The sequence below is a fragment of the Mus caroli genome, unplaced genomic scaffold (genome assembly GCF_978045245.1).
Source record: "Mus caroli unplaced genomic scaffold, Mus_caroli_1 scaffold_18, whole genome shotgun sequence".
NCBI classification, from domain to species: Eukaryota; Metazoa; Chordata; class Mammalia; order Rodentia; family Muridae; genus Mus; species Mus caroli.
This window is the reverse complement of record NW_028227273.1, coordinates 16,205,750-16,233,552: the sequence shown is the minus strand read 5'-3', so window position 1 is coordinate 16,233,552 and position 27,803 is coordinate 16,205,750. Positions and strand designations below refer to the sequence as shown.

Sequence of the window (27,803 nt, the reverse complement as noted above, 5' to 3'; positions counted from 1 at the left end):
GTAAAATGAGTTACCTGAGCTAAACCACGAGTCACAGCCACAGGTAATGACAAGTCAGAAGTCCCTTTTCCACCCCGCTACACAGATACCATCTTACATTTGGCTTAGAGACACTGATGACATCACGTCTCCAGGTCTGCTCCTTAATAAAGTTCTAATAGCTGGGCATGGTGGTGCACAGGCAGGAGGATCTCTGTGAGTTCAAGAGCAGACTGGCTCATCTACACAGAGAGTCCCAGGCCAGCCAGACATTCAAAGTGAGACCCTGTCTCACAACAAAAACACACCGATCAAAAAAGTTCTATCATCATTTGAACGCGAGTCATCTTCACAGTTAAACCTCAGTTCCTTCTACATACAGAGCTCTATTCATATCGTTGTGATCAAAACACAGATACCATCGTTCCTTGTTCCTTCTTTGCAACTTAATAGGAAAAAATTCATCATCAGATTTTGAATTTTTAAGTAGCATCCTGACAATTGCTGTTGTGTACTTTTTAAGAATTTTCAAAGAAATGAATTACTATACCCTGTCTGTTATTTCCACACACAACAGAAAATGTCACCAGCCATATGGAAAAAGTTCTTCATGTGAAGTTTTTCTGTTGTTTGGTTGCTTAGCTTATATTGAAGTTAAAAAACCAAAGCAACTGTTTTAAAGTAAATGTGTTCTCGGGCGTGGGCACTACAACAGTTTATAACTCAAGCACTCTTTACAGTGACTGTGGCAGTTATACTTTTGATTAAGTTTAAAAATTAGTGCAGAGACTTTTGAAAACTGGTATACATACTTGAATCAACATTGGATTCTAATGTGAGAATTCGCTGCTGTGTTTCCATGTTAAAGATGCTTGTATATCCCTTGCTGAACGATGCTACCATATGGCTCGGGTCGCTGCTCACCAGATCCACAGAGGCAGGGATTCCCAGTTCTAAGTTTTAGAAATATTCAAAGAGAATGACAGTTTAAAGTCTACTTGACAAAGTGCTCAAAATGTAGCAAAACAAATCAAAATACGACCAACTTAGATAAATAATGCTTAACATTAAAACAAAAGTTACTTAGAATGGGGAACAAAACACCCATGGAAGGAGTTACAGAGACAAAGTTTGGAGCTGAGAGGAAAAGATGGGCTGAGGTGCAGCTCGGTAGTACCATACTTGCCCAGCATACAGTTAAGCATTCAAAGTCTAAAGGCAAGCCATAACAGCTCAAGGTATATATATATATATGTCCTTTGCTGAAGAATAAAGATATTTATTCTCTGTGGCTAGGAGCATAACACAATACTAGAATATTTGTCTAGCATGCAAATCACCACACAAATATAAAAAATATAAAAATATTATCAAGGACTAAATCTAGAACACATTCATACCAAAAACAGAGTGATAAAGCCAGTGTGGTAATATATGCCTTAAATGCAAGCACTTGGGAAGTTGAGGGCCAAGGATTATGAACCTGAGGTCAGCCTGGACTACACAATAAATTCAAGGTAAACAGGGGATATGCAGCAAGGCACTGCCTCAAGAAAACAAACAAGTAGAATAAACATAAAAATAAAGCCATCTTTTTCACTTGGTTCAACACCTAACTAAAGCAAGGTAATAATTCAAGACTACAACTGTAGCAGAAGATCTAGAACTAGACAAAAGTACTGAACCAAATGAACTGTCACAGAACCCAACACTAAAACACACGTGGAACACTACCACAGACCCATAGAAGGCTAACACGAGGCAGAACAGAGGCGAGGGAGGGCGCAGAGAGAATGATATCGCACATGCCACAGCCCAGGCTGCTAAGAATCACGAGCACTTGGGTTAGTTATTTCACATCTGTTAATAACAAACTCCTACCAGAAACCTAGCAATTCTGCGAGGTCTCTACTAGCCACAGTGAAAAACTATGAATGTTCATGATAAACTATTTGTAAAAGACCCATACTGGAACAATCTACCAAGGGAAGAAAAAGTCCCGCTCCAGGGTTCTGTTACTACAGGACTGCTGCTCGCCAGATGCACCAGAACAAATCCTTTCAGTATTTTCACTGAAAATAAGTTGTATCTCAGTTTTAAAAAATACAAACCCCATTTTCTCATCAAATGGTATGTTTTTAGGAATTATACATTCATTGAAATTTCAAGTTAAAATACAGTTGCTCCTTAAAAAAACAAACAAACAAACCCCAGAAATGTACACAATCAAGCGTTCACAGAATCGTTGTTTTAGAGTAGGATATTCAGACCTGGAACTTTTCATTCTGAAGGAGCGTACCTTGGTTATCATTAAATACACTCAGTGCTGGAGCAACCTCAGTTGTGTTCCATAAGCGAAGAGTGCCGTCTGCTGAGCAGGAGAGCAAGCGCTGGTGTGCCGCACTATAGGCCAGCCCCCACACCGCGTCTGTGTGGCCCAGCAGAGGGCCTCTTAGAACCGAAGGATCTGTCCAAAACAAGAGAGCACAAAACCGTGAAGGCATCTAGGCTCAAGGTTAAAAAACAAACAAACAAACAAACAAAAACAAACAGAGCATGAGGAGACAATATAATACAACCTTCCTGCTTTTCATTATCTTCTGGGATGCTGTCAGAATTACAATTTTGGAAGTATACAAATACATAGTTTGACTATTCGAAATTAGAATTAAGAAGCAGAACTTTGCTTGTAAAGAAAGCTCTATTGTAATGGCTCTTAAATAAAAGTAAGGAGAGAATTTTGTTTGCTGGTTTTATGTTTACTTCTCTTTGGTAGTAAAACTGGTAGTACAATTAAAATATTTTTTAATAACAAAGATGACATGTTAAAAATCTGTATTAAAACTAAAGCAGCCAGGCTGGAGAGATGGCTCAGCAGTGAAGAGCACTCACTGCTCTTCTAGAGGTCCTGAGTTCAATTCCCAACAACCACATGGTGGCTCACAACCATCTGTAATGGGATCTGATGCCCTCTCCTGGTGTGTCTGAAGAGAGCAATAGTGTACTCAGATATATAAATTAAATAAATAAATAAATCTTTGAAAAAGAAAAAAAGAAAAAACCTAAAGCAGCCAATTTCTCAAGAGTTCTGCAGGAGAATTTATGGTAATATCTGGAGAGAGTATGACATGGATTCATGGCATGGGCATGGTAACACTGCTCTTAAAACCAAAGGGCCCATGCAAATCCATGCATCCACACATCCACACAGGTATGTGTTGACGGTAGAGAAGGCCATATAGAACTCAGCCTGGCCTAGAACTCATTAAACAGACTGGCTAGTCTAAATTCACAGCACGTCTCCTGCTTCTCCCTGTCAAGTTCTGGGAGTTGAGGCCTACACTGCAAACCTAGCCAAAAGGTCACTCCTTAACCTTTGAGACCCTTTATAATAAATATTTCTGAAGGCTTGGACTTTAAAACTAATTAGCTTTTTCTATTTTCCGCTAACAACTGACCAAGAGAATAATGCCAATATTCACCTTCAGCGCTGTTTGTCAAGAACAGTACTGAAATATGACTACATATGAGTTACAGTGTTTCAAGTACTAGGCAGACGTCTAACAAAGCAGAAGAAAGCAAGCGTTAACCAAACCAGTACTTCCGTCCAGTAAGACTGCAGAGGTGAACTCTATCTCAAGAACAGCATGGTTTTTACGTTTTGCACTCCATGCCTAACTGATTCCTACATTTACGGGAGTCCTTTGAAATGAGGGAATAAAGACAAGCTTCTCTTTACTAATTTTTAAAATATCTAATTTTACCCCTACTATAGAAACATCGTTTCAGACCTCTGGTGAGCCACGCACACACGTACCATAAGCATCGTAGGGATCGACGTTGGGATTGGTGGTGCTCCAGCTCTGGATCAGACCATCAGTTCCCCCGCTGTAGCACTGCTCACCATTGCTACTCATGACCACACACAGCACCGGACCTCTGCAACACCAACACACACGCGTGTGGTAACGAAACTGTTATCACAGACATTAATTCTACAAGAGAGCTTACAAGCATTTAGAATGTTTAACTATTCAAATGTCTTTCTACTCTCCCGCTTGTAACAATGAATAAAAACACTATTGGGGTACTATTTATTTTTCTTTCTTTGCTACACTAGAAGTTAGTAAATTATGGCCTTGAGGCTAAAGTCACCTAGCAGGCCTCGTACAGTCTTTAAGCTAAGAATGCTCTTTATACTTTTAAACCTAAAATAATAGCACATACAACAAAACTAAGAATATTCAAGAATATTAGCTCTTAGTTCAATCTCCAGCAAAAACCAAACCAAACCAAAAGCCAAAAGAAGACCAAAAAAGTTCAACTAACAGTATATGGCCTGCTAAACCTGGAAAAATTATTTACTTTCCTACCCTTTATATAAAAAGATATCAATTTGTATGACACATCAAGTGAAGACATGCCCATTATATGCAAATAGAAGCAAGAAAATATGTTTTTCTATTACTATAGAAAAACTCTTGGTTAAAAATATAAGTGGCATGTGTGTGAGCATGTGTCCTTAAGGAGGCTACCTAGGCCTCATGCCTGATGGGCAAGACTTCTACTTTCAACAACATCCCCAGACGTCCAGTAATTTTCATGTAGGCTATGTTAAGGGAAGGAAAAAAATGTGAGAACTCCTTTTAAAAATTATTTTGCTTATTAATTGTGTACGTGTGTGTTATCTATGTGTGGCTGCCCAAAGACCTGAAGAGCGCTGTCAGATCACTAGGAGCTGGAGTTACAAGCTGTTGTGAACCCCTTCACATGGGTGCTGGGAACCAAACTCCAGTTTTCTGAGAAGCAGCACACACCCTTAATTGCTGAAGCATCTTTGAAGTCCCAATGCTAGCATTTTTAACAAACCTAAACGCTTTGATTTCAGCTTAGAATGTGCACATACCAGGATCCATACTGGCATTTATCTCATCTGCCAGGTTCTTTGACATTTATGAAAAAAGCCCAACACTAACAAAAAAAAAATTAAATTACATACGTGAAAGAATGTATGATATTTCAATTAAAACTGTGTCATAAAGATGTTGGCTTAAGATAAAAACTAACCAAAACCAAAACCAAAACCAAAGCAAAGCAAACCACCGCATACTTACTTGTGAGCCCTGAATGTATAGATGGGCTCCACATCTAGAGAAGTACTCCTAAATTGGAGAAAGAAGACAAGTGTAAACACTCCACACTTCAGCAGTGAATGGCGTGACTAACTGGGTCATAGCACCACAGGCAGAAATAGACTTAAGAAAGGCCCTCAGCCTCAGGATACAGAGGCTCACCTAATGCCAACTACACCTTAGTGGCATCAACAAACTACCACCCCAGTGCAACACCGCGAACACAGCCTTCTTACATTGCTATAATTCATACACTAGTGGAGAGCGTCACTCCCAAGAGAAAACATGGGCTGCTAAGGTAATTTCAGAACGTGATTTCCAGATATATCATTAACTAACTAACTCAGCAAGATTTGATTATTTCAGAACTTCAGATTATCCTATATTTAAAGTAAAGCAGAAAGTCTAGATAGCATCAACTATTCAACATTGAAAAATGAGAATCTAAATATCAAAAACAGTCAAGGCCAGAACTACGCACACGGCAAATGGTGCTTTTACCTTCCCCGAGTTTTCATGAAGGTTAGTACGTCTATGCTTGAACTTGTAGACCTGTAGATTTCCTACATCATGGGACAGAGATCTGTAGGTGTACTTCTCTGTCCTCATGTCACTCAGAAGCTTAAAGGTAACCAGGGTACTGATATTTACATGTGCAGATATTTTTACTAATTTGTTTTGTTCTTTACCAAAATCATACATTTAACATTTAGCGTCGTCATGTGACTGGGCTGCAGCCAGAGCTGGCATGCTGTGAGCTGAGAATCAGAAAGGCAGAGGCACAGCACCCGAAGGGAATGACCTCTGCTGACCCCATCCAGTGCTCAGGCTGCACCCAGCACTGTCCTGCATGGCACACAGAACCGATGCTACTGGAGTCTTTTAAAGAGGGCAGCGGATTTCTTCTACATGTAGTACACCTTCTGCGATGTCCTGCAGCACAGTGCACTGTACCCTTGTGCCTGTCACAGCAAAAGGATCCCTGCTGGTGGGCGCTGGTTCTGATGACGGATGGACCAATGAAGGGTGAGCTCCGGAATGACCTAGTCAAGTAGACCTGGTCTACCTCGGGGGCTAATGAAACACTTTAAAGGAACTCATGCCTGCTGTCACGCAGACAGCACCAAGCCAAGACAGAACACCTAAACATGCACACCAGCGTCCTCCGGGTCAGACAACCGGTTAGTGTGGGAAACTCGCTGTCAGCACAGAAAAGTACCTAATCACTTCTTCACTTTGTAAATCTAAACCGCAAATGATGGGCTAGACTGAGGTCAAAGGTTTGATAATTCTAAGTGTTCCTACTTGTGTCTCTTCACCTTAACAGGGATCTTCATTACAGACAGAGGCCCCACAAATAAGACAGCCTCGTAAAATACTTCTGCGTAAGGAGCACACATGGGAACCATCAGGTAAAAATTCTTTCCCTAAATGTCAGGCCTAACATTAGACTGTCTCAAGGATTTACCTACAAATGGTAAGCAATAAAGAACAAGAAGAGATATTTGGGAAATATAACAATTAGTTTTAAAATAAATCTTTTCCTGTTGATAAATAATTTAAAATCTTAAAAAAAAAAGTGCAAGTAGAATATTCTCACTTTTTGGCTGGGGCTGTTTTCTGTAGATTCCACATTTTCAGCGTATGGTCCTCTGAGGCTGTTATTAACACAGGCTCGATGGGGTGGAAAGCAAGGGCTCGGATGCCATCAAAGTGACTCCTTAATGTAAACTTAGGGTTCCACGTCTTCCTCAAGGCATCTTTGTTATTCGCTATCTATAAAGAAACAAAAGATAGGGCTGAGACGGCTGATTTGCTATTAAACTATTAAATGGTGTAGTTCTCAAAATAATACACTTTTAAAGTAAACAACCAAACAGATTAGCAACATGTGGCAGCAGTTTTCATGGAAGAAATAGGAAACAATCAGAGAACAGTCAGTGTAATTCCATCTAAAATGTGGGTAACTAGCAATTCCAAACAGTTCTCTGCCACTGCTAGCTTGGATCCCGAATGTCCTCCACGGCCCAGGTGTGGGAGAGGCTTTAGCAGACGGAGACTAGACTAGATAGACAGTAGGAGACAGCGGAAGCCAGCCGCCTCCTTTCTCTGCTTCCCTAACTCCATAAAGCAAGTAGCTGCTTCGACACAGCCTCACCACAATCCCAACCAGATATGGACTGAAACTCAGATAAGCCTTCTTCCTACCATGTACTTATCTCAGATTGTTCTGTCACAGTGACAGACTGAATGATCAGTAGAACTAACTCAACTCTAACTGTAAGACACACAGTGTGACTGGGATAGTTCTCTCTCTTTACGCCTGTGTTCTGCCTGGTTTTATGTCAACTGTGTCAGCTGCTAGAGTCATCTTGGAAGAGGGAACCTCAGGAGAGAAAATGCTCCCAGCAGCTTGGTCTGTGGGCCAGTGTGAGGCATTTTTTGATGGATGACTGGTGTGTGAGTCCAGCTCACTGTGGGCAATGCAATCCTAGGCTGGGGGTGCCGTGCGCTTTAAGAGAGCAGGCGTGCAAGCCAGTGTTCTTCCATGGCCTCTGCTCTGATTCCTGCACGGACTTCCATCGAGCATGGATTGTGATGTGCCACTATAAACTCTTTCTACCCAAGTTGCTTCTGGTTATGGTGTTTCATCTCAGCAATGCAGCCCCAAACTAAGACTCAGCTAATTTAAACTCCATCACAGTTTTTGAACTTAATACTTTCTTCACCAAGATGGAAACAAGATGGACATAGACCATGTTAAAATGGCTGAGCATGGCGTCACACACCTGGCAATTCCAGCACCCAGAGCTGAGGAGGAAGATTTAGAATCCAGAGTGATCACTGAGCTACGCCCCTGCTGCATTTCCTCTTTCCACACGCAATCAAGTGTGGACACGAGATGCCACGTGAAGACAGCATGCAGGGCACTTTGTGGTAAAACATTGAAAAGAGCCTGGTCTCCCCCGGGTTAAGTCTTCAAGTGAGAACACAGGCAATGGTAGCATCGTGACGGCAGCTATGTAAGACCCGTAGCCAGGACTGAACCCAGTCTCTGGGTGCAGGGAGATTAGAAGCTGATGCTTTTAAAACATATTTTCTTCTATTAAAAAGTTTTTTCCATAATATACTGACTACAGTTTCCCTGTACCAATTCCCCCAGGGCCTCCCCACTTCCCCTTCTATCGGAACCCCATCCTTTCTCTCTCTCTCTCTCTCTCTCTCTCTCTCTCATGAGAAAAAGGACATCCAAAGAATACTATACAACAAAAACAAGTGAAATGGCACAAAAAAACAAAACCAAAACAAAAACAAAAACGGAAAAAGAGCCAAAGAAAAAGTACAAGAAACACATATGGACACAAGAGATATACATGATCACAGACAGAAATCCCACAAAACTGGAAACCATAATATACCCAAAGAACCTACAAGGTTAAAAAAAAAAATCTGACAAATAAATATGAGACAAAGAACCTCCAAAAATGTCAGAGTTCATTTTGTACTTTTAAAAATATTGCAATCGACTACTGGCATGTTTAATAAAACAAAGAACTACCTTTGGAAATAGAATAGGAAACATAATATCAATTTTTCCTGAAAGGGAAAAAAGTGTATCTGCATTAGGAAGAAGCCCAAGTTCCATCAGCTACTGGGTAAAGTCTTCATGGTTTGGGTGGGAAGACAGAGGTTTGTAGTGGGAAACTCTGCCTCCAGCCATTATGAACTAGGTAATCTGGGACCCCTGTTGTGATGGTAAGGAGACAGGAAGTGAGCATGCAGCAAAGAAGGGAAGCCAGACAGCACAGGGACACACGTTGGACAGGGCTGACCGAAGGAGCAGGCCAGGGGCTGCAGGGAAGAAAGATATCGGCTCATCACAGGTGGCGAAACACCACCACAGCTCACACTTCCTTCTTCTACCTAAAACCAATGCACACTGTAGAGTGACCACAGATAAAGGCAGTCTCTAATTTTAATCACAAGGTTATTTAGAAAATATTAGCTTATTTTTATATCCATCTTTGCAAAGTTTGAAATTAAAACTAAACCAAGATCCATACTTGTGACAAATTTTACCTCTGCCATCTTCTACAAACTCAACGATTAAATTTTCAAACAGATTAATGGTGTAACAAACAGAGCTGCTACTTACATCATAAGCTAGTGAGTCTGCTTCATTGGCCACCGTAAGGCCTGCTAATTCTCCAAGCCCCAGCTCGCTCTCAAGGGCTTCGTCTGCTCCCATGATAAATGACTTCCCAGAAGAAGGAGGAAATGTCAGTGCTTCCACTGAGGGAGACAAAGGCCAGGTTACACACCTATACAACTCGCAGCGAGTCCTACGTGCTTGCTTTACACTTCTGTTAAGTGAACATGTACATTTTTACTTGATCAATTTTTGGGGTTGGTTTGTCTGTTTGTTTTCTGAGCCTAGGCTGGCCCAGAACAAAGGTAATTCTCTTGCCTTGGCCTCCTAAGTGCTGGAATCACAGGCCTGAGAGATTATACCTCTATTACTGTTAGGAAATTTTGCAAACAGTGAAATTTCTTTAGCAAAAAAACAAAAACAAAAACAAAAAATCGTAAAGACTGCTTGTTCATATATTATCCTGCTAACAGCATCATCTACTTAGAAAAGAAAAAGAGAAACAGATCTAGTAATCCACTGTTCTTCCCTTTAGCGTTAGACAGAAACTAGTAAGTCTAAAAGTAAGTTTTTTCTCTATTTGATATTTTATGATACTTACTCAGATAACGTCTACCTACCAATTACTAAGTATATCAACAAGTAGTTCTTTCTGTATGTCCAACACTGTTGATCTCATACAAAATAAAATCAATCGGCTCTATAAGCTGGAATATTGTAGACATTTCAAAGTGAAAAGTCCACAATATGCCTATCTAAGAAAACTTAATATACACTGTCAGAAGTCAGAGTTCTCTCCTGGGGTGAGACAAGTGACAGTGGTTAAAGGCCACAGAGGACGCTACATTAGTAATATAGAGCATCACTACTTTAGTAATCCCCTGATCCTTGATCCGAGGGTGACAGTATCAACAGGTCGTGGCTACTTCTGATTTGTGACGATTCAATGAGATGTTCCCATATTTTATTTTTGTTGAGCGCATTAAATAGTGGCTATCTGCTTTAAAAACAACAGTGGCATCTGGGTGTGCACAACTTTAACCCCAGCACTCTGGAGGCCCAGGGAGATGAACTGCAAGGCCAACTGGCTGACATAATGAACTCAGGCCAGCCAGGGATAAGCAGTGACAAAAACTAGTACTAGTGACAAAAACTCAAAATCTGTCAGAAAAAAGAAAATCACTATCAGAATAAAAGATGACACAAATTAAGCCACTCTCAAGCCACACGTACACGAGAGTGGTAGCAGTGAGAACTAAGCTTCCCCTAGAGCGCTGCGTATCCTCCGCAGGGGTCAGACAACCCTAGCTCTCGGCAGCCTGACAATGGTCCAAATGTAGTTTTCAGGTCAAAACTTCAAATAACAACTCATGTGCACCTAGGAGACTAGGGATTCCCCAGGTGTCTTTTGTTTGCCCTATTTCCCATTTCTAACATTTTTAAAAGTGAAGTAAAAATGGCCTGTCCTGCAGACGTACGACTTCTTAAGACTTGTGGAGCAGAGCACAGCATGGGTGTGTGGGTTAGTAGTAGCTAATGCTCTAGGAAGGTCTAGCCAGGGAGGGGTCAGAAGAGAAAGCAACAGGGATCTGGCGTCTCTACGTGGGTGGGCATCTTGCTCTCTGGGTCCTCAGAATGAAGAAATGGGATACAGTACCTTAGGTAACTACATAGTGCTGCCTTCATCAGCTTCTAGAAAACTAACAAGACCTCAGTACTACCCCGAGACTAAGGAAGCTCTTCCTGGGTGCTGGGGAGACGCTTTAGTAACAGCGAGTAACTGTAAAGTGAGCAGCCCTTCCTCTCCTTCCCGCCACCCCACCTCGCTCACGTCTGTCCACGGTTTTCCTCTACTCGGTCCTTTACCTCAGTGCTGGGGATGAACTGAGCTCTGCGTGAGGCAAATGTCATTTCACCAAGTGACAAACATTTCCAATCCTAAACTCTTTGCATTTGTATACCATGGAACTGCACTGTGAAAAACTAGAAACAATCAAAATATTTTAAAGAAAGAATTTGATTTCAAATCTAAAGTATAATATGTAGCTTTAAGGCTGAACTTGAAAATCATCAGTATGATTGTATACTAAATATAAAACAAAACAGAACTATTCTACATGATGGCTGTAACGACATTTTTAAAAAGTATATGCCAACAGATAAGGACTTTTGAAAGGGACCAAGGAAAAATGGGAAACAGAAAATATGACAATAGGTGGCTTTCCCTCCATTTTGTTATTGTTACTTTGAGACAGGGTCTCACTATGCAGCCCTTGGCTGGGTTGGAACTTGCTATGTAGAGCAGATTGGCCTCAACTCATAGAGAACTAGTTTCCTCCGCCTCTGAGTTCTAGGATTAAAGCATGTGTCATCATGCCTAGTGTCGCTGCATTTTTTAAAACGTATTTATGCTGACTTTCCAACTTTCTGACTCAATTTCCTCACTGCTGGCTTGGAATTAACACTGTTAACACTGAGTTGCCATGGAGCTAGGGAATATTCAAAACCAGAAACTAGAAGTTGGTTCTTAAATTTATGCCCCTCACTCCAAATCACAGACCGATGCTAAAGACTGACTTAAGGAAGTGGATGTGTGCAGACTGTGTGCTCTCTGAGGAGGCTCAGTTCATTCCTAGGTCCACGCGCTCACCTTCATCTGCCCTACTGAGCTCCTGTTCAGGAAGCCTGGAGCTGCTGGGTCTGGAAGGGGAGCCAACAGATGGCTGCAAGGAGGGAAGTTCATCAACGTCTCTCAAATTAGCAAGCATATCTTGTAGTTTTGACCTATTGGGCCCTAGCCAAAAGAGGTGGGAGGGCAGAGGAGGAAAAAGAGAAAACAGAATCACTCATCTCATAAAAACTGCACAACAAACCTTTTCACACTGCCAACATTTACCTTCAAAATAGCCTACTAGATTCATCAATAAGCAATAGTCATTTTTGAAGTTTTCAAATTTTAAGAGTTTATTACTGCTGGAAAAGAATTATATTTAAATATATGTTTTATAAATTAAGTTAATGGAATCACTACACGAGAAAGAATGTCATTTCCAATATGTATCATTAAAAGGCATACTTATCTACAATGAAGCCAATGACTAGTGGTCTAAATGAGGACAATCACAGATCATGAACCAAATGTGAACTCAACTGAACAGTAACTCTCCTGCTTGCTTAAATTCAGTTACATTCATTGCCTACATCCTGAAGCTACGGAACCCGGAATGAAGTCTCATGCCCTATTGACTACTTACCTGGGCTTTGATTCTTCATTCTCCCACATCCCTGTTTTGACTGTTTTATATAGGATAGAGGCTGAAACAGATCTTCGGTAGTTTTTCCTGTTACAAGTTTAATTAAGAATGGGAAAATCTTACCCATAGTCCGTTATGGTATTTCCTATACCAGCAAAGAATACAACTATTTCTAAGCAATTTTAACTAATGCCTAGAAAAATTTAAGATAGTATGACTGCAATACACAATTTGACTGGATATATTTACACTAGACCAATTAACAACATCAAAAAGTTTACAATGGGTAACGGCTCAAATAAAAAGTGTGCTTTGGTTGCTTATAAATTAGTGTTTTGTGCACCAACTCAAAGTGTTAATTCACTTTTCCCTGATCGCACATCTACACTTGTCCTCACATTACTGCTTTACACAAGAACAAGTGAGTGTGAGAGCCAAGCTGTGCTGACCTCAGTCTACACTCCTTTTCTCAGTGCAAGTGCTCACGGTCTACCCAGAGTCGGACGCTGTTTCACTTAAAAAGCCCACGTGCTATATGTTTAAATATGCATCTCAATACCCAGGTGCAGGGACTCCCATTGCTTCTATTAATAGCAATACGGTTCCAGTCAAATGGTGCAGTTCTAGATCTTAAGGGCTAAACGCCAACTACAATGTATGAGCAGATGAGTTACAGAAGTCTTGGCTGCCTTTCCAATTAAAAGAGCTTTACATTCCAAGATACTCATTGCAATGTAATGACCCAAATAAATATAAATGTTTCTAATGTACAATATACACGTTTTCTTCAACATTTTAGTTTATCTGGCTCAGGCTTCATTCTAGAAAGCCATAGCAACTCATGTCTCAATCTATTTCTTAAGTTTAGCTTATCTGAATACGGGAATGAAACAGCCTTGTTCTAAGGTTCCCTTTCTCACTCTGATTTCATCTACTCTGAGCTAACAGCAAACCATCTCATGGCTCAGTGAATCTGAAACCTGTGCTCTCATCACTAATGGACATGGATGACATGGAGCTCAGAACTTAATTCTAAGGCTTCAATCTTGAAATGTCTTAAAAATAACTACCAGATTGTAATGCAAGGTCTGCAGGAACGACTGCTCTTGATGTTTTAGCATAATTAAAAAGCAAGGGGGAATACAGCGCATCCTTCCAGTCTTTTGCAATTTGTAAGTACATTTCACACTAAGTTTAGATTTGAATCTCGCTTTGTACTAGTTTCACACCTCAAAGGACAAATCCTTGCTGCCATGAAAGGGAAACTCACTGTCTACCACGTCAGTGAGCAGACGCCCAGACGGCGGCCCAGTCTTATTCTCCCAAAACATGGTTGCTGTTTATCTGAGACCTGGGTCGGTCTCTAACCCTCAAACTGTGACCCTGACCTTCTGGTCCTCCAGAGTGCAGGCATTAGAGACATGAGCCACCACACTCGCTTTATGCAGCCCCAGGGATGAGCCCGGGGCTTTCTGCATGCATGCTAGGAAAATACTTTACCATCCGAGCTACATGCCCAGTCTCTAAGAGGCTGTTTAATATTATTTTCATCCAGGTTTTGATATGTAAGGACTTGTATTTCCTTACATACATACTAGATCTACTGACAAACTTTTCATTTGCATAATGAGTTATATGGTCCACAGGGCTAAAATTTCATTTTGGCTTCTATTTCTGATGCGGCATACATTTTACTGAAATGAGGAAAAGGGTAAATTGGTAATACTGCTATAAATTAAATCGGCCAAAACATTTGCATTAGAAAACAGACTCTCTTAAATGATAAGTTTGATTGTGTGCCCTGTATAGCATATACAGACGAGAGCAAATGAACTGCAGGTTGTGAACACACAAGACTCTTCAGGGGTAGAAATTAACTTCTTTGTTTCAAGATCAGAAAGTATAAGCAATCACTTTGGTGGACTGCTGGCAAACTGAATTAAGTAAGATTTATAGATTGCCACCAGAAATAAGCCGGCATTTTCCCAAATCTTTACGTTTGTTAAAATTCCATATTCATATGTGATTTTAAGTTCATAGTCAAACACCTGAGGGTCATAATTTCAACCCCTGAGAGGCAGTGAGAAGGAAAGAGGTCAGGGGCAGAAATGAAAAAGAATAAGTAGTCTTAGGAGAACATTGAGAACACACGTGGGAGATGGAGGGATGCAGAGGTTCCGTTTATAGATACAATGTTTCCACTTACTCTTCACCCCCTTCTTCCCCTTCCTCTCCTTTTTGTACTGCTCCTTCAGTTTGGAGATCACTCCCTGGTCCACATTCCAGGCTTCAGGCGTGAGGCACTGATCTTCCTTTTCTAAACAGAGTGAGACAAACAGTCTTTCTTCAATAAAATATCAAACACTAAGGCAATGTCTGAAAGACACAATGATTTTCTTCATGATATCACTCACCAAAGCAAGCCATTCTTATACTCATACATATGACAAATGTAACACCTAACAAAGAGCAATTCAATTTCCTAATTAACAAAGCATTTCCACTGAAAAGGACAAAATAAACCTAGATATTTCATTAACTCTCAGCATGATATATCAGTCAGTGCCTTGTTCATCCATCATCAGAGACGCTTACTTCTGCAGCAGACAGGAACAAAACAAAGACTAGAGCCAGACAATTTACAGAGAATGAGAGACCTTGGGACACTCAGCCCTAGAAGTGATGCCACCATCAAATCCCTCCCCTTAGGGCTCAAAGAACCCACAAGAGGAGGCAGAGGGAGTTTAAAAGCCAGAGGAGATGGAGGGCACCAAGATACCAAAGTCCTCTAATTCAACAAGATCAAAGCTCACATGAACTCATGGAGACATAGGCAGCAAGCACAGGGCCAGTGTGGGTCTGTGCCACGTCCTGAGTGTGAACTATGGCTTCCAGTTTAGTGTTTGTATGGGACTCCTGAGTGCAAAAGAGTAGGGCTGCGATTATTCTGCCCTCTCTTGGGTTCTTTTCCTTCTGGTTATTTGTCTTGTCCAATTCAGATGTGTTAGTTTCTGTTTTGCATTATTATATTTTGTTATTAAAAAAATTCTTTTAAAAAGATAATTATCAAAGGGGGGGCTGGCATATGTTCTGGGCACATGGTGCTCATTTTATGAGCAATGCTAGGTCCCCACTGAGTACCACAGGAGCAGGAACTGTCACCTACAAGACCCAGGACATGGAGAGTACTTCATCAGTCTATTTGTTGAATTAATGCTGAACTTACCTGAAAAAAAAATCTGAATAAACAGAAATCTATTTTCAAAGCAAGTCAAGTTTACTCCAACTTCAAAAAGTGTCTGTTAGCTATGTGATATTAACATCTATCAGTAGTAGGAACAGTGCATCCTTCCAGAAGGACTAAATAATTTGAGAAAATGTTCATTTTTACCAAATCTTGAAAAAAAAATTTTCGGGAAAAAATGTTTAATTTTTTTTTTCAGGGGCAGGATGGGTGGGAAGGAGGGAGGGAGGTGGGGGAGAGAAAGAGGATGCAGAGCCACAGCACATGTGGTCAGATGACAACTTGCTGGAGTAGGTTCTCTCCTTTCACTATGTAGATTCCAAAAATCAGACCCACGGTGTCAGGTTTGGCAGCAAGCACCTTTACCTGCTAAGCAATGCTGGCAGCCTTAAAGACTCGTAATTACAGTCTCAAGGCACTCATACCAGCAGCAGCAATGGCAGGTCACAGACAAAATCAATTCACCCGCCCCAAGGTCACTAGGCTCTTGATCTAAGTACAACCAACCAGCCAACCATCAGCCAATCTCTCTTCCTCACAAGATTTGCAATCTAGTTCTCTGAACTTACTCAAAGTTCTGTGTTCTGAATTTTACTTATAAATTTTTAAAATTTATTTTTGAGACAGGGTCTTATTATATAGTCTTAGCTGTCCTAGAACTCACGATAGATAGATAGATAGATAGATAGATAGATAGACAGACAGATAGATAGACAGGCAGACAGGCAGACAGGCAGACAGGCAGACAGGCAGACAGTAGTCTGGCCTCATCTCATAGAAATCCACCTGCTCTGACTTCCAAGCTTTTGGATTAAAGCTGTGCACCATCACGCCTGGCAATTATAAAATTCTTTTAAAAATAAAGTAAGTAAAAGAAGACCAGGGGCTGGAGTGATGGCTCAGAGGGTTAAGAACACTTACTGCTCTTGTGGAGGACCTGAGTTTAACTGTAAGTGCCACGTGGGTAGATTATAACAATCCACAGCTCCAGTCCCTGAGGCCTGACAACCTCCTCTCACCTCCTCAGGCACCAGGCATGCACACGGTACACAGACATACACGCAGACCAGGCACTCATACTGGTGAAATAAAATAAATCTAAAGATAAAAATCGAGATAAAATTCATGCCAAGCTCCTGGCAAACAGATCTCCTATCAACCGAGAGCCTCTATGCACTCACATTCACTAACAGATCTAGCACACAATCACCATCTATTTCATGGCACACTGAACTGAAATGTACATATGCTGGAATATACCAAGCAACACTGGGCTGCAGCTCTTTGGTTAGAGGGAAGAAAGTTATACAAGGCAGGCAGACTCTAGCTGTCTTTGCAGAAAAGCCAGGAACTACGACTGCAACAAGGATAGCAATGAAAGATTCCATATTATGTCAGCAACATGGAATCTCTCAGCAAGAGTGCTCACTATGGCACAGTACAATACGAGCCCAACTACTGCACTTGGGAAGCTGTTATCTAAAATGCCTAAATAAATTGAGAGATAAGCTCAGTCAGAAAAAGGCAGAAGAGAGACCTATAGCACTTTCTACTTGGTTTTCAAATTTTGGTGTCCTGAAGGAAAAAAAAAAAGCCCTCTTTAGATCCCTGTTGTGTTTCTTATTGTAGTTGTCTGAACTAGTTCTATATTATTTTGCTTTAAAAAAGGAGGGGCACAGGCAACAGGAATAGTCCCGGACCATGTCCCTGAAGGTAAGGTCTTAAAGGTAACTATATACATAAAAAATACGTGATTTAATCAAATAAAGAAAAAATCTAATAAATTATTACTACATTAGAATATTAGCATTTACTGCTAGGCAAAGCCCAGCCGGCCGGCCAGCATTGGAAAGCATTTTTCCCTGAGTCCAGAGGCTGTAAAGACAGCAAAGTTCAGATGCACTACAGCACCTTCTCTCACAGGAGGTTTCAATACAAATAAGAAGTAGTGACCAGTGTCTTGTTTCGCACCCCAACAGCAGAAGTCCCTGAGCCCCCACAAATGCCTCTAACATTATAACAGGTTTGAGTAGGTCAAGGGGTGGGAGTTTATCCTGAATAGAAAGACTCAGATCACATGCCTCTTGCAGACCAGCGCTACTGGGATACACACAGTTTAAGATAAACATGTTTATTCTGGACGTGATCATAAGATGTTCATTGTACAGAGTTTCAAACATAAAGTTTTTTTTAAAACCTATATGGTTTGTATTTAAAACGTGGGAGGCAACCTGCTTGCTGCGCTTACCTAAACAGCATTTCTAGTCACTACTATAATGATCAATACGTGTAAAGAAAGAAAACCTTCAGTGTAAATCAAGAAGGAAAACGCACCTTGGCTTTTCCTTTTGTAACTTTAGAATTCTTTCATTTCTTTTCTTCAGAGAATAAGTATATTTTTAAGTAGGACTAAAGTATTTCTAATGTCTGTAGCTAAAAGTATCAAGTAGGATTTTGCTTGATATAAGTAGTCCCATGCCGGGTGTTGGTGGCACACGCCTTTAATCCCAGCACTTGGGAGGCAGAGGCAGGTGGATTTCTGAGTTCGAGGCCAGCCTGGTCTACAGAGTGAGTTCCAGGACAGCCAGGGCTACACAGAGAAACCCTGTCTCAAAAAACAAAAAAAAAAACAAAAAAAACAAAAAAACGTAGTCCGATGTTGCAGAACTGCTGTCTTGGTTCCAGCTCTCAAATCTACTAGATCAATCCTTCAAGTAGCCTGACTGCCTGAACACAAACCAGTGAGAAGCTCATACTGTGCTACAGCTACATCTAAACAGCAGTCAGCTATTCTATAAAACAATGTGTCGTTTATAGCAGTATCTGTATAAATCTATAAAATAATATTTGTGTCACTGATCTTTATGAACAAAATACTGAGTATTTCAAACACAAAACCACTGGCTCATCTTTTAAAAATTAAGAGGAAGCTTTCCAGAGGCAGACTTAAAAGTGATATTACAGTAATCAACAGCATCACACTCTCTCAACACGTAATTGTGCAAATGCTAGCCCCTTCTCTCCTGCTTCTTTCTCTTTTATGTACATATGCCAACAGAACTCATCACCTTTGACGGATTTACCACAATTCTTTAAGTACTAGAATAATCTGTCACAGAAGTTCTCCTCAAATGTTGGTTACTGTGCTTGTTAACAGGTTTAGCTGTTTCTAGCTATTTAAAGCAATCTGCACAACCCGCGACTGTGCTGTGTAATATGTCGGATCCTAGGGAGCACAGAAGCTCCAGTTCCTAACACAGCGTGATTTACTTAGGATGGAAGACAGACCAAGTCCTCCACACCACCCTCACGCTCAAGCTTTCCCAAAATCTAAGCCAGCAGAAAGCAAAGCAGCCCGTGTTTTAACTCCGTTCTGTTTCATTCCGTACTCCTTACACATTAGAGGAGGAGGCAGCAGCTATACAGCTTCCTTATGGGCTCTTGCCCAGCATAGACAGGAGAGAAGAAGGGATGGACAAGCTTCACGGAGATGTAACATTTCAGAACCAAGTGTCTCCCAGACACCGCCCGCCTGGTGAGACAGAAACTCCCTCTACTTATTCCGACCTCCGCCTGGATCCAGCGTGCTCCCTTTTACCCCAGTCCGTGCTCCCTTACCCCAGTCAGTTCCATCGCCTGCGCTTCTAGATTCGTTGTCTCCTTCCTCTGATGTGACAAGAAAGTCAAACTCCTTCAGAGCTTCTTTTGTGTCTCGATCTTCACTGGTATCAGGCAATGCTTTTTTCCTAACAATCTAATGGAGGGAGGGAAAACATCAAGCTAAAATAAAAACAAATATTATGCATTTAATTTAAATAAAGAGTTAGCAAAGAAACCGTTTTTAAAGAACGTACGTGCTGGCTGTATTAAAGACACCTAACTCAGCCTGACACATTGTGTTCTTAAAAACAAGCACTGTACGTCTTAAAGCAGTAATTTAAACTTTGTTCAAAGGTATGATAGATTACTTAAACTAAAAGAAATCTATAATATCACTAGATAAGTAAGATTTGTACTTAAATTACAGACAGGCTACACTCTTCTTATGAGAACAATTAAATCTTACATTCCTTCGACTATAGTCTTTGCTCTGATTTAAACAGAACACACTCTGTAAAGAGCGAAATGTTTCCAGAGCAGAGCCATGATACCTCCACATGACTGCCGCACCTTCACAATGCCAGCCACAACTACAAACTCAGAAATGGGCTCCTATATTATTTCCACTTTCAATTTCTCTAACAGTTTTATTTTATTTCCTGTCTTACTATGTAGCCCTTGCTAGTCTTGACGCTGAGTTGTTCCTGACTGCAGAATGCTGGGAGAGACATGCACCATGTGGCCAGGTCAGTGGCTCTTATAGATTCACTTCTCCTCTCTAAAATAAAGATATTGTAGAGCGAGATAACACAAGCTTTAATACAAGAATTGTTTCTGACTTACTTCTAATATTTAAAGACACCTCTGGAACCACAAATCCAGCCGTTTTAAAAGGTAAACTGGATAGTGAGTGCCAAACCCAGCATGCCTATGCTTTGTCTGTCTTCATCATGCATATAAAAACTAAACAGGAAAAATTGTGCTATTTAATGACACTATAATTCTGTTTACTGGGGCTGGAGAGATGGCTCAGTGGTTAAGAGCACTGACTGCTCTTCCAGAGGTCCTGAGTTCAATTCCCAGTAACCACATGGTGGCTCACAACCATCTGTAAAAGGATCCAATGCCCTCTTCTGGTATCTCTGAAGACAGATACAGTGTATTCATATAAATGAAATAAATAAATCTTTTAAAGAAAAACAACTCTTACAGAGAGTATTACCCTAAAACAAGAAACACTGTTATGCTTGCAGTACTTCTTAGCTTACCGTCTAACAAACCCATAAGATAACCATGGCAGGTTCTGAGCAGAGAGCCTACAGTAAATGGTTTCATTTTTCTAATTACTTACAAGCCATTTGCTGATAACTTGTTTAAGTGACTAAGCAACAAAACTCAGGTATAAACCAATGTCTCTGGGGATTGGCACCAGGGCTGAAGAGATGGCTCAGTGGTGAAGAGCTTGGGCTGCTCTTCCAGAGGACCTGAGTTTATTCCCCAACCCCTACATCACAGCTCACAGCTCTGTGCCTCCAGATGCAGGGGATCTAATGCTCTCTCTGGCTCCATGGACACTTGGCACACACGTGATGCACAAACAGGCAAAGCCTCCACACGCTACCCTATCCTCACAGTTCCACAGGTAAATGTACCACCCACTCCTGAGTTAGGGATCAAGCTGACGTCAGAGGGGCCACCACTACTGTCAAGATGGAAAGTCTCTGTCCTCACTGCCAGACAAAAAGGGCAGGGAAACACCAGAAATAGTACCTGGAACCTCTAATTAAATGTCTCGGAGTATTTTGGGCTTTAGTTATTACTAAACATAGTATTAAGTAACAAAAGCAACTCCGAGGGCAAACATGTCTAGGTAACCTTAGACAAAATGAGACAGCCATTGGGTCCACACCATCATCACAGTCATGCCTAGCAAGTGTCGCATTTTATATAAACAAATCAAAAACCCCCGTGTTTTCTTATGCTTAGGCACCAAAGAAAAAGGAGCTGTGGTTGCAAAAGAAATATTATCAGTAAGTAGGAAGTGGTAAAATTTGTAATAGCAATACTTTCCTTCCCCAAACAGATTTTGTACTTAAGAAATTAAGGAGAAAAGAACGGCAAATGGAGACCATCACAGGAAACTACAATCAGACACAACAAGGATCAACAGATGGGAGGGAGCCCAGCCCCAACTGATACACCTGCACCGCAGTTCCTGCATCACAATTCCTGCATGTCCGCTAGAGGAATATGGCAGTAGGAGTGGAGATTGTAGGGAATTAAATGCAAGGAGGAAGTCCACTGTAAAGCACGTGAAATCGTTTGTCCTAGAAATGGCTGCAAACAAGACCAGAACAGCAGCAATGCCAATAAACATGTTCACATGAAACGAGAAATTTTGCAGTTTCACTCCGAGTCAAAGAACTGCAGCAATTAGTCACTGCTAGGGAAGGTGAGCCCCTTCCTGGCTGCTCAGGGAAGAGTGGTCAGCTCTGAAACCATACACACACAAAGAGAACAGACTCAACAAGTTGAGCTTATGTGTATTTGTTATATGCATATACATATACATACGAACATGATGCATGCAACAATAATATTTTTTAAAAGGAAGCCATCAACTAGAGAGTGCAGAGAGGACCTGGGAGGGTTTGGAGGGTGGGTAGCTAGGAAGGGCTGGAGGAGGGAAAGGGAAGAGGAAAGGGAGATATTCTATTTCAACTAAAAAACATTTAAGAGGATTTTTAAAAGAAATGTGAGTTATAGGCTAGGGAGTTTCAAGCAAGTTAGATAAAACTTTGAAAATTACTTAAAAAAAAAAAAAGATAGTTCAAAGAGGCTTAGTATTCTTTATGTTACTAAAACCACACCTAATAGTTCTTAATTCCATTTTTCCTCCTAAGTTCTTGAATAAAGCAAATGCTTTTGCAGAATTATCGCTTACGATTTCAGATCCTAACCACTGTGACGTAATGAAGACAATCTGGTGGAGGCCACAGTAAGGGAAGAGGACGAACAAAAGACAACGCTCTGGACCACAGTGGATCCCAACTCTCCTAGCTGTGTGGTACAGTTCCTCATGCCATGCTGACCCCAAATCATAAACTATTCTGTTGCTACTTCGTAACTGTACTTTTGCTACACTTACAAACTGTACCGTGAACATTTGCTATACAGAATACTGGCATGTGTGACCTCTGGGAAAGGGTCATTCTACTCCCAGAGGGTCACAACCCACAGGTTGAGAACCACAGCTCTAGACAGCAACACAAGGAACAAGCAAACCTTGAGGACAGGAGAAGGGACAGGGTGTGGCTGTGGAGAGACCACGCATACAACAGACTAAATGTAACCAACAGTAGCTATATTCTCTCAGTTTAGATCTATTAACTTTATTAAAATACTAATAATCCTTTTTTTTTTAAGACAAAGTCTTTCTGCATAGTCTTGGCTGTCTTAGAGCTCACTGTGTAAACCAGGATGGCCTTAATCCCACAGATATCCTCCTGCCTCCATCTCCCAAGTGCTGGGATTAAAGGTATACACCACCAACCTCAGCCTTAAAACAATTGTTTTTAAAAACCTATTTGCTCTATGAGCATTTTTAACATGACAAATCTCAACCATTTTCTCTGTGTAGATTGTAATACATTTTATAAGTCATGCTTACCATTCTATACACTTAAAACTTTAAAAAGTCCTTTTGATATGAATCTATCAGGCTACAGCTGTGTGTAGAAACATAATACAATGTAAAACTTAATGAAACTGTTAAGAAAAATACCCAGTTATTTAAATACATTTTTCTTCTCAGGCTGGGGTGTTGCATTTGCCTGTTAAACACAAGACCTTGGGAGTCAATACCCAGCATGTGAGAAGGATGAGGGAGAAAGCTTTCTGAACCCAGTATGTAAATGTGGATAATGGGTGAATCTGTTTCCAGAGGATGTTTCTTCATGCATGCTCACAAGATCCTGCGATCTGTGCTATCAATTGGAATGGTATCAACACTGTGAAATTAATGACATAAAAAGAAATTAAATGGTTAAAAACTAAGAAACCAAATGGTTAGGTTGTTAAAATTTTCCAATCTGATCATTTAACATAGTTTTAGTAATCAATTTATAGATTTTAAAATATTTTAACTGATATAATTACCAACAAAGAACTTATGGGAGTTACTTGCCACTGGGCTATGAGTAAAGCATCTTGTTAGGAAAATGGTGTCTCAAAGCAACTGGCACACAAAAGTCCGTAAGGAACTATACAGCTCTGGATGGTTAGGACAAAGCAAAGGGTCAGACATTTAGATCACATTATTTTGTTAAGAAAAATCTGGGTGATTATTTGATATTCAAAACTCTCTCTGATAGGACTAAGGTCTCTGATAGGACTAAGGTCAGCAGTGTAAATGGCTAGTGGCACATACAAACAATAATGTGGCAGAAATAAGAGTTTCTGATGAAGCCCAGAAAGTAGGAAGCATAAAACACAGAAGTTATACTAAGAAAGCACATTACAGCTAAACATTATTTTCATATACAATCTCTTATTTATCAGAGTCTTCTGGGGATTAAATGAGGTACTTATTATAATCTTCATTTTACAAACTAGTAAAATTATGCCAGAGATATTAAGAAAAAGAACCAAAGCCAGGCGACTTTAATCCCAGCACACAGAGGCAGAGAGGCAGACCTCTGTGCATTCCAGGACACCCTGGTTTATATAGTGAGTTCCAGGATAGACAGAGCTACATAGTGAGACTTTGTCTCAATCCACACCCCTGAAAAACCAAAAAACCAAATGCTGCAGACATAAGCTTTCACTGCGGTCCTGGACACTGGATCCTTCCGCTTCACATTCTAACTTTCCTTCTTCCTATTCTTAAATAAAAGACAAGTGCACACACTCCACTGAACAAAGGCAAGCATGTCCGCACCTCTTACTTCAGAGAAAGAAAGGAAGGAAGAGAGAGGGAGAAAGGAAGGAGGGGGAAGACTAGAGAAAGAAGGAACATTAACTTAGATACGCTTGCTACTGTAGGAAATGCATGGGAAAGTCAGTACACGTAAAGGCTGAATCAACAGCTAAGACTTCTAAACAACTGACGAAAGTGACAGGAGAGGTCTGAAACTGCAGAGCGTGCACTGCAGCCCTCCAGAGAGAGACAAGACCGTCTCAGAGCTGCTGGAGCCACCATCAGGCACCATCCTGTGCCTGCCAGTTCTACTGTCATCACAGACAATAGCAGGACACAGTTAGAACATGCAGCGTTCAGCACACTGCAGTTCCATGGAGAGCTGCCTTCTCTAGTGAATTGACAGAGTCTAAGCATACTGAGGAGGGAATGTTATACTACAAATAATACTGAGATTAAAATCAGTAATAAAACCTCTCTACTTGCCCAAAGTTTACGAAAGGGCTTTAAGGACCCAAGATGTTAAGGACAAGGACTTCTAACACATGGATTCTGGCAGGTAAAAACATTGAAATGATTTCTCCAACTCACTGTGGAAGTATCAATGACACTCTTCGCTCTTCCATCAGTGTCCTCGTCCTCGTCTTCATCACTGAAATCTGCAGCTGCATTTTCAAGGAATTTGAAATTGTCCAGCACAGAGGCAGAATCTGTTAACTCGGATTTTCTGGTTTAAATAATATGTACAATACTCAGGTAATCTTTTTAAAACATCACCAAAACATGAACTGTTGACAAGTTTTAGCACCTTATGCCTGTATTACAACATGGTTCTAAATGATCCCCTAAACTATCCCGTGACCTACACTGATTCCCATCTACTACAGTTCTGTGCACGAACTGAAAAAGTCCAACAGTGAGTGCTGAAGCCCTCGATCTCTGACAGACAGATTCTGCACAGACAGACAGACCTTCATGCTAACCTAAATGAGTAGCTCTGTGCCGTTTCTCTACTGTCTCTTCTCTACAGCTCCTCCTTGGACCGCTCATGGAAGCTTCCACAACTATATAACAAATCCAATGATTTAACTTTCCAGGTCAAAGCACAACGACTCATAGCATGCACACGCTATACTAAAGAGAATTTTATTACATTTCTAAAAGGTCCAAGGGCATTTGTTTACAAATTTTTTATTTTGAACCTTTATCTAATTCTATAGTTTTATATCCCAAATAACTGGGACTATGTTTTCTCAAAGGAATTTACAGAGTTCAACTGAAACCATTCTTTTAGCCTAAATATGAGCTGAAAAAAGTAAACTTAAGACATTCACAGATTCTTTGGTTTTTTTTTATTCAAAGATTTATGACAATTTTAAAATAAAGAATCATCTCTTTGTTGAACTATGTTTATTATTATGTTTATTTAAGTAAAATTATGTATATGTCAATGATATGTGGTCTGAAACAAAACTCCAATAATTCAAGTAACTTCTGAACTGTCATACTTACTCCATTAATTCAAATGTATATGTGTGTATATACCAATATATACATATATTTAAAATAGATATTTTATATCAAAGGAAAGATGAGGAACAACATTATGATATAAAAGATATGACTAAGGAAAGATTTACTTTCTGATCTCCGGTTCATCAGTAATATATCATTCTTATAGATTTGTATCTAATTTCAATAACATCTCTTATGAGATTGTAACAGCAGTTAACAGGGTTTCAAGATATTGCAACCTATGTTAGATCTTTAAAGAAAATAAAATACCCTAAATAAAAATTATATTCTTTAATTAAAATAACCTTAAAACCTTCTAACTAAATGAAACTTTTAAAATTATAACATTTAATTAACTAAAATTAATTTATTACCAAGTAATCGTTTAAAAGCTTAATATCCTCTATACCAAAATTATTCAGAAAGAATTTAAGTTATAGCTAAAGCAATTTTCAGACAAAATACTTACCCAATCATTGCTGTCTCTTTAACTTCGGCCTCTGTGCCATTTATCACTGAGTCCTGGTTTTTGTCATCCTCCCTGTCAGTGACATCACTTGAAAAGCCCAACAATGCCCGCACACGCTTGGATTTCACGTCTAGAATAGTATCTGTGTAGCCGACCTCCTGGAGATACCTGCACAAAACGGATCCTTATAGTTCAGTCACACAGGAATTAGTGTTGTAAAATTTAAAATGTAAATAACAGTATTTGTTTAAGCCCACTGACTATATAAGGTTGAAGAGAACAGTGCCATGTCAGTAAGGCTTGTTAATAATATTCCAGCTGCAGATGGAGCTGTCTCCTGCAGCACCAGCCTCTACAGTCACAAAGGAAAACCAAAGAACTATACAATGCGCTATTCATTCATCCTAAGAAGAAACAGTTCTTCAATGTATTTCAGAGCACACTGTTTGCTTTAGGAATAATGGGACACTCTCCTCACAAACTCTACCATTGCTGTTTTAGAAAAATGGCTCCAGTTGTTTTAACATTTCTTATGTGAAGTATCATTAACTAAAACCTGCAGAGAATGCTTCTTGTATAAATGGTTTCTTTCCACGACACAGAAAAAGGTAACATTTTTATTTCATACCAGTCACTTTAAAAAGAGATGTTTCTGAACTGAGAAATTCCAAAACAAAAATAAACAATTAAATTGTGGGACTTGGGGTACACAAACTCATGTGAATTTGTGTAATTTAAGAGAGTCAGAGGCACAGAAAAAGAGCAGAGAGCATACAGTTACCTCCATGGCTCAAGCCCAATTCTGCCACTTTTTTGATATGCAACTTTCTCTTAAACTTTCTATTCTCATCAAGGAGACTCAATATCACCCAGGATATACAGAAAGCACTCTATACCCAAGAACTCCAGTGTTAAATGCTGATAATGATTTGTTTTAACAGACCAAGTGTGGTAGTGGTAGGACCAGAACAAAGGAAATGACATTGATATCATGATATAATGATAACGTGTGTTTATTTATATAATAGGTCTTCAGAAAGCACAGGTTGATAAGACAGCTCATTCAAGTCCAACTTCCTTCAGGAGTTACTAGAGCTGAAGGATACCTCACAAAAATAGGTGATCAAATGGGATAGGAAGCCTTATTAAATCAAAATGATCACTGTTCAAACCCACTCAGTAGCCACAGAAAAGTCTTAATTTTACAAATCTGAAATTGTAAATTCCCACTTTCTTGAGTCCTCTGCAAAAAGCAGCCAATGCTTGATTCTCCTAAGCCATTTCTCTAGTTCATTTTTCTACATTAATAATTAATAATTTGCAACAAAACTAAATCACATGTGTCTGTTTTAAACTGCTGGGCTGGAGAAATGGCTCAGCGGGTGAGAGCACTGACTGCTCTTCCAAAGGTCCTGAGTTCAAATCCCAGCAACCACATGGTGGCTCACAACCACCCATAATGAGATCTGACGCTCTCTTCTGGTGTGTCAGAAGACAGCTCAGTGTACTTATACATAATAATAAATCTTTGGGCCAGAACGA

The 27,803-nt window shown here is 40.2% G+C and overlaps 1 protein-coding gene across 2 annotated transcripts in view; it reads right to left on the bottom strand.

The window, feature by feature from the left end:
• The window catches only part of Strn (striatin), a 93,144-nt gene that overhangs the window by 7,416 nt on the left and 57,925 nt on the right, over positions 1 to 27,803 (bottom strand). The window contains exons 5-16 of one of the 2 annotated variants that reach the window (XM_085833106.1): positions 26,262 to 26,429; positions 24,869 to 25,004; positions 19,378 to 19,513; positions 14,722 to 14,832; positions 12,516 to 12,602; positions 11,912 to 12,055; positions 9,268 to 9,404; positions 6,712 to 6,887; positions 5,094 to 5,141; positions 3,797 to 3,918; positions 2,279 to 2,446; positions 792 to 932 (exon numbers count right to left, since the gene is read on the bottom strand). In XM_085833106.1, coding sequence (XP_085689232.1) covers positions 792 to 932; positions 2,279 to 2,446; positions 3,797 to 3,918; positions 5,094 to 5,141; positions 6,712 to 6,887; positions 9,268 to 9,404; positions 11,912 to 12,055; positions 12,516 to 12,602; positions 14,722 to 14,832; positions 19,378 to 19,513; positions 24,869 to 25,004; positions 26,262 to 26,429 — 1,574 coding nt within the window. The remainder of the gene's footprint in view (positions 1 to 791; positions 933 to 2,278; positions 2,447 to 3,796; positions 3,919 to 5,093; positions 5,142 to 6,711; positions 6,888 to 9,267; positions 9,405 to 11,911; positions 12,056 to 12,515; positions 12,603 to 14,721; positions 14,833 to 19,377; positions 19,514 to 24,868; positions 25,005 to 26,261; positions 26,430 to 27,803) is intronic. The other variant, XM_085833105.1, reaches the window with a different exon arrangement.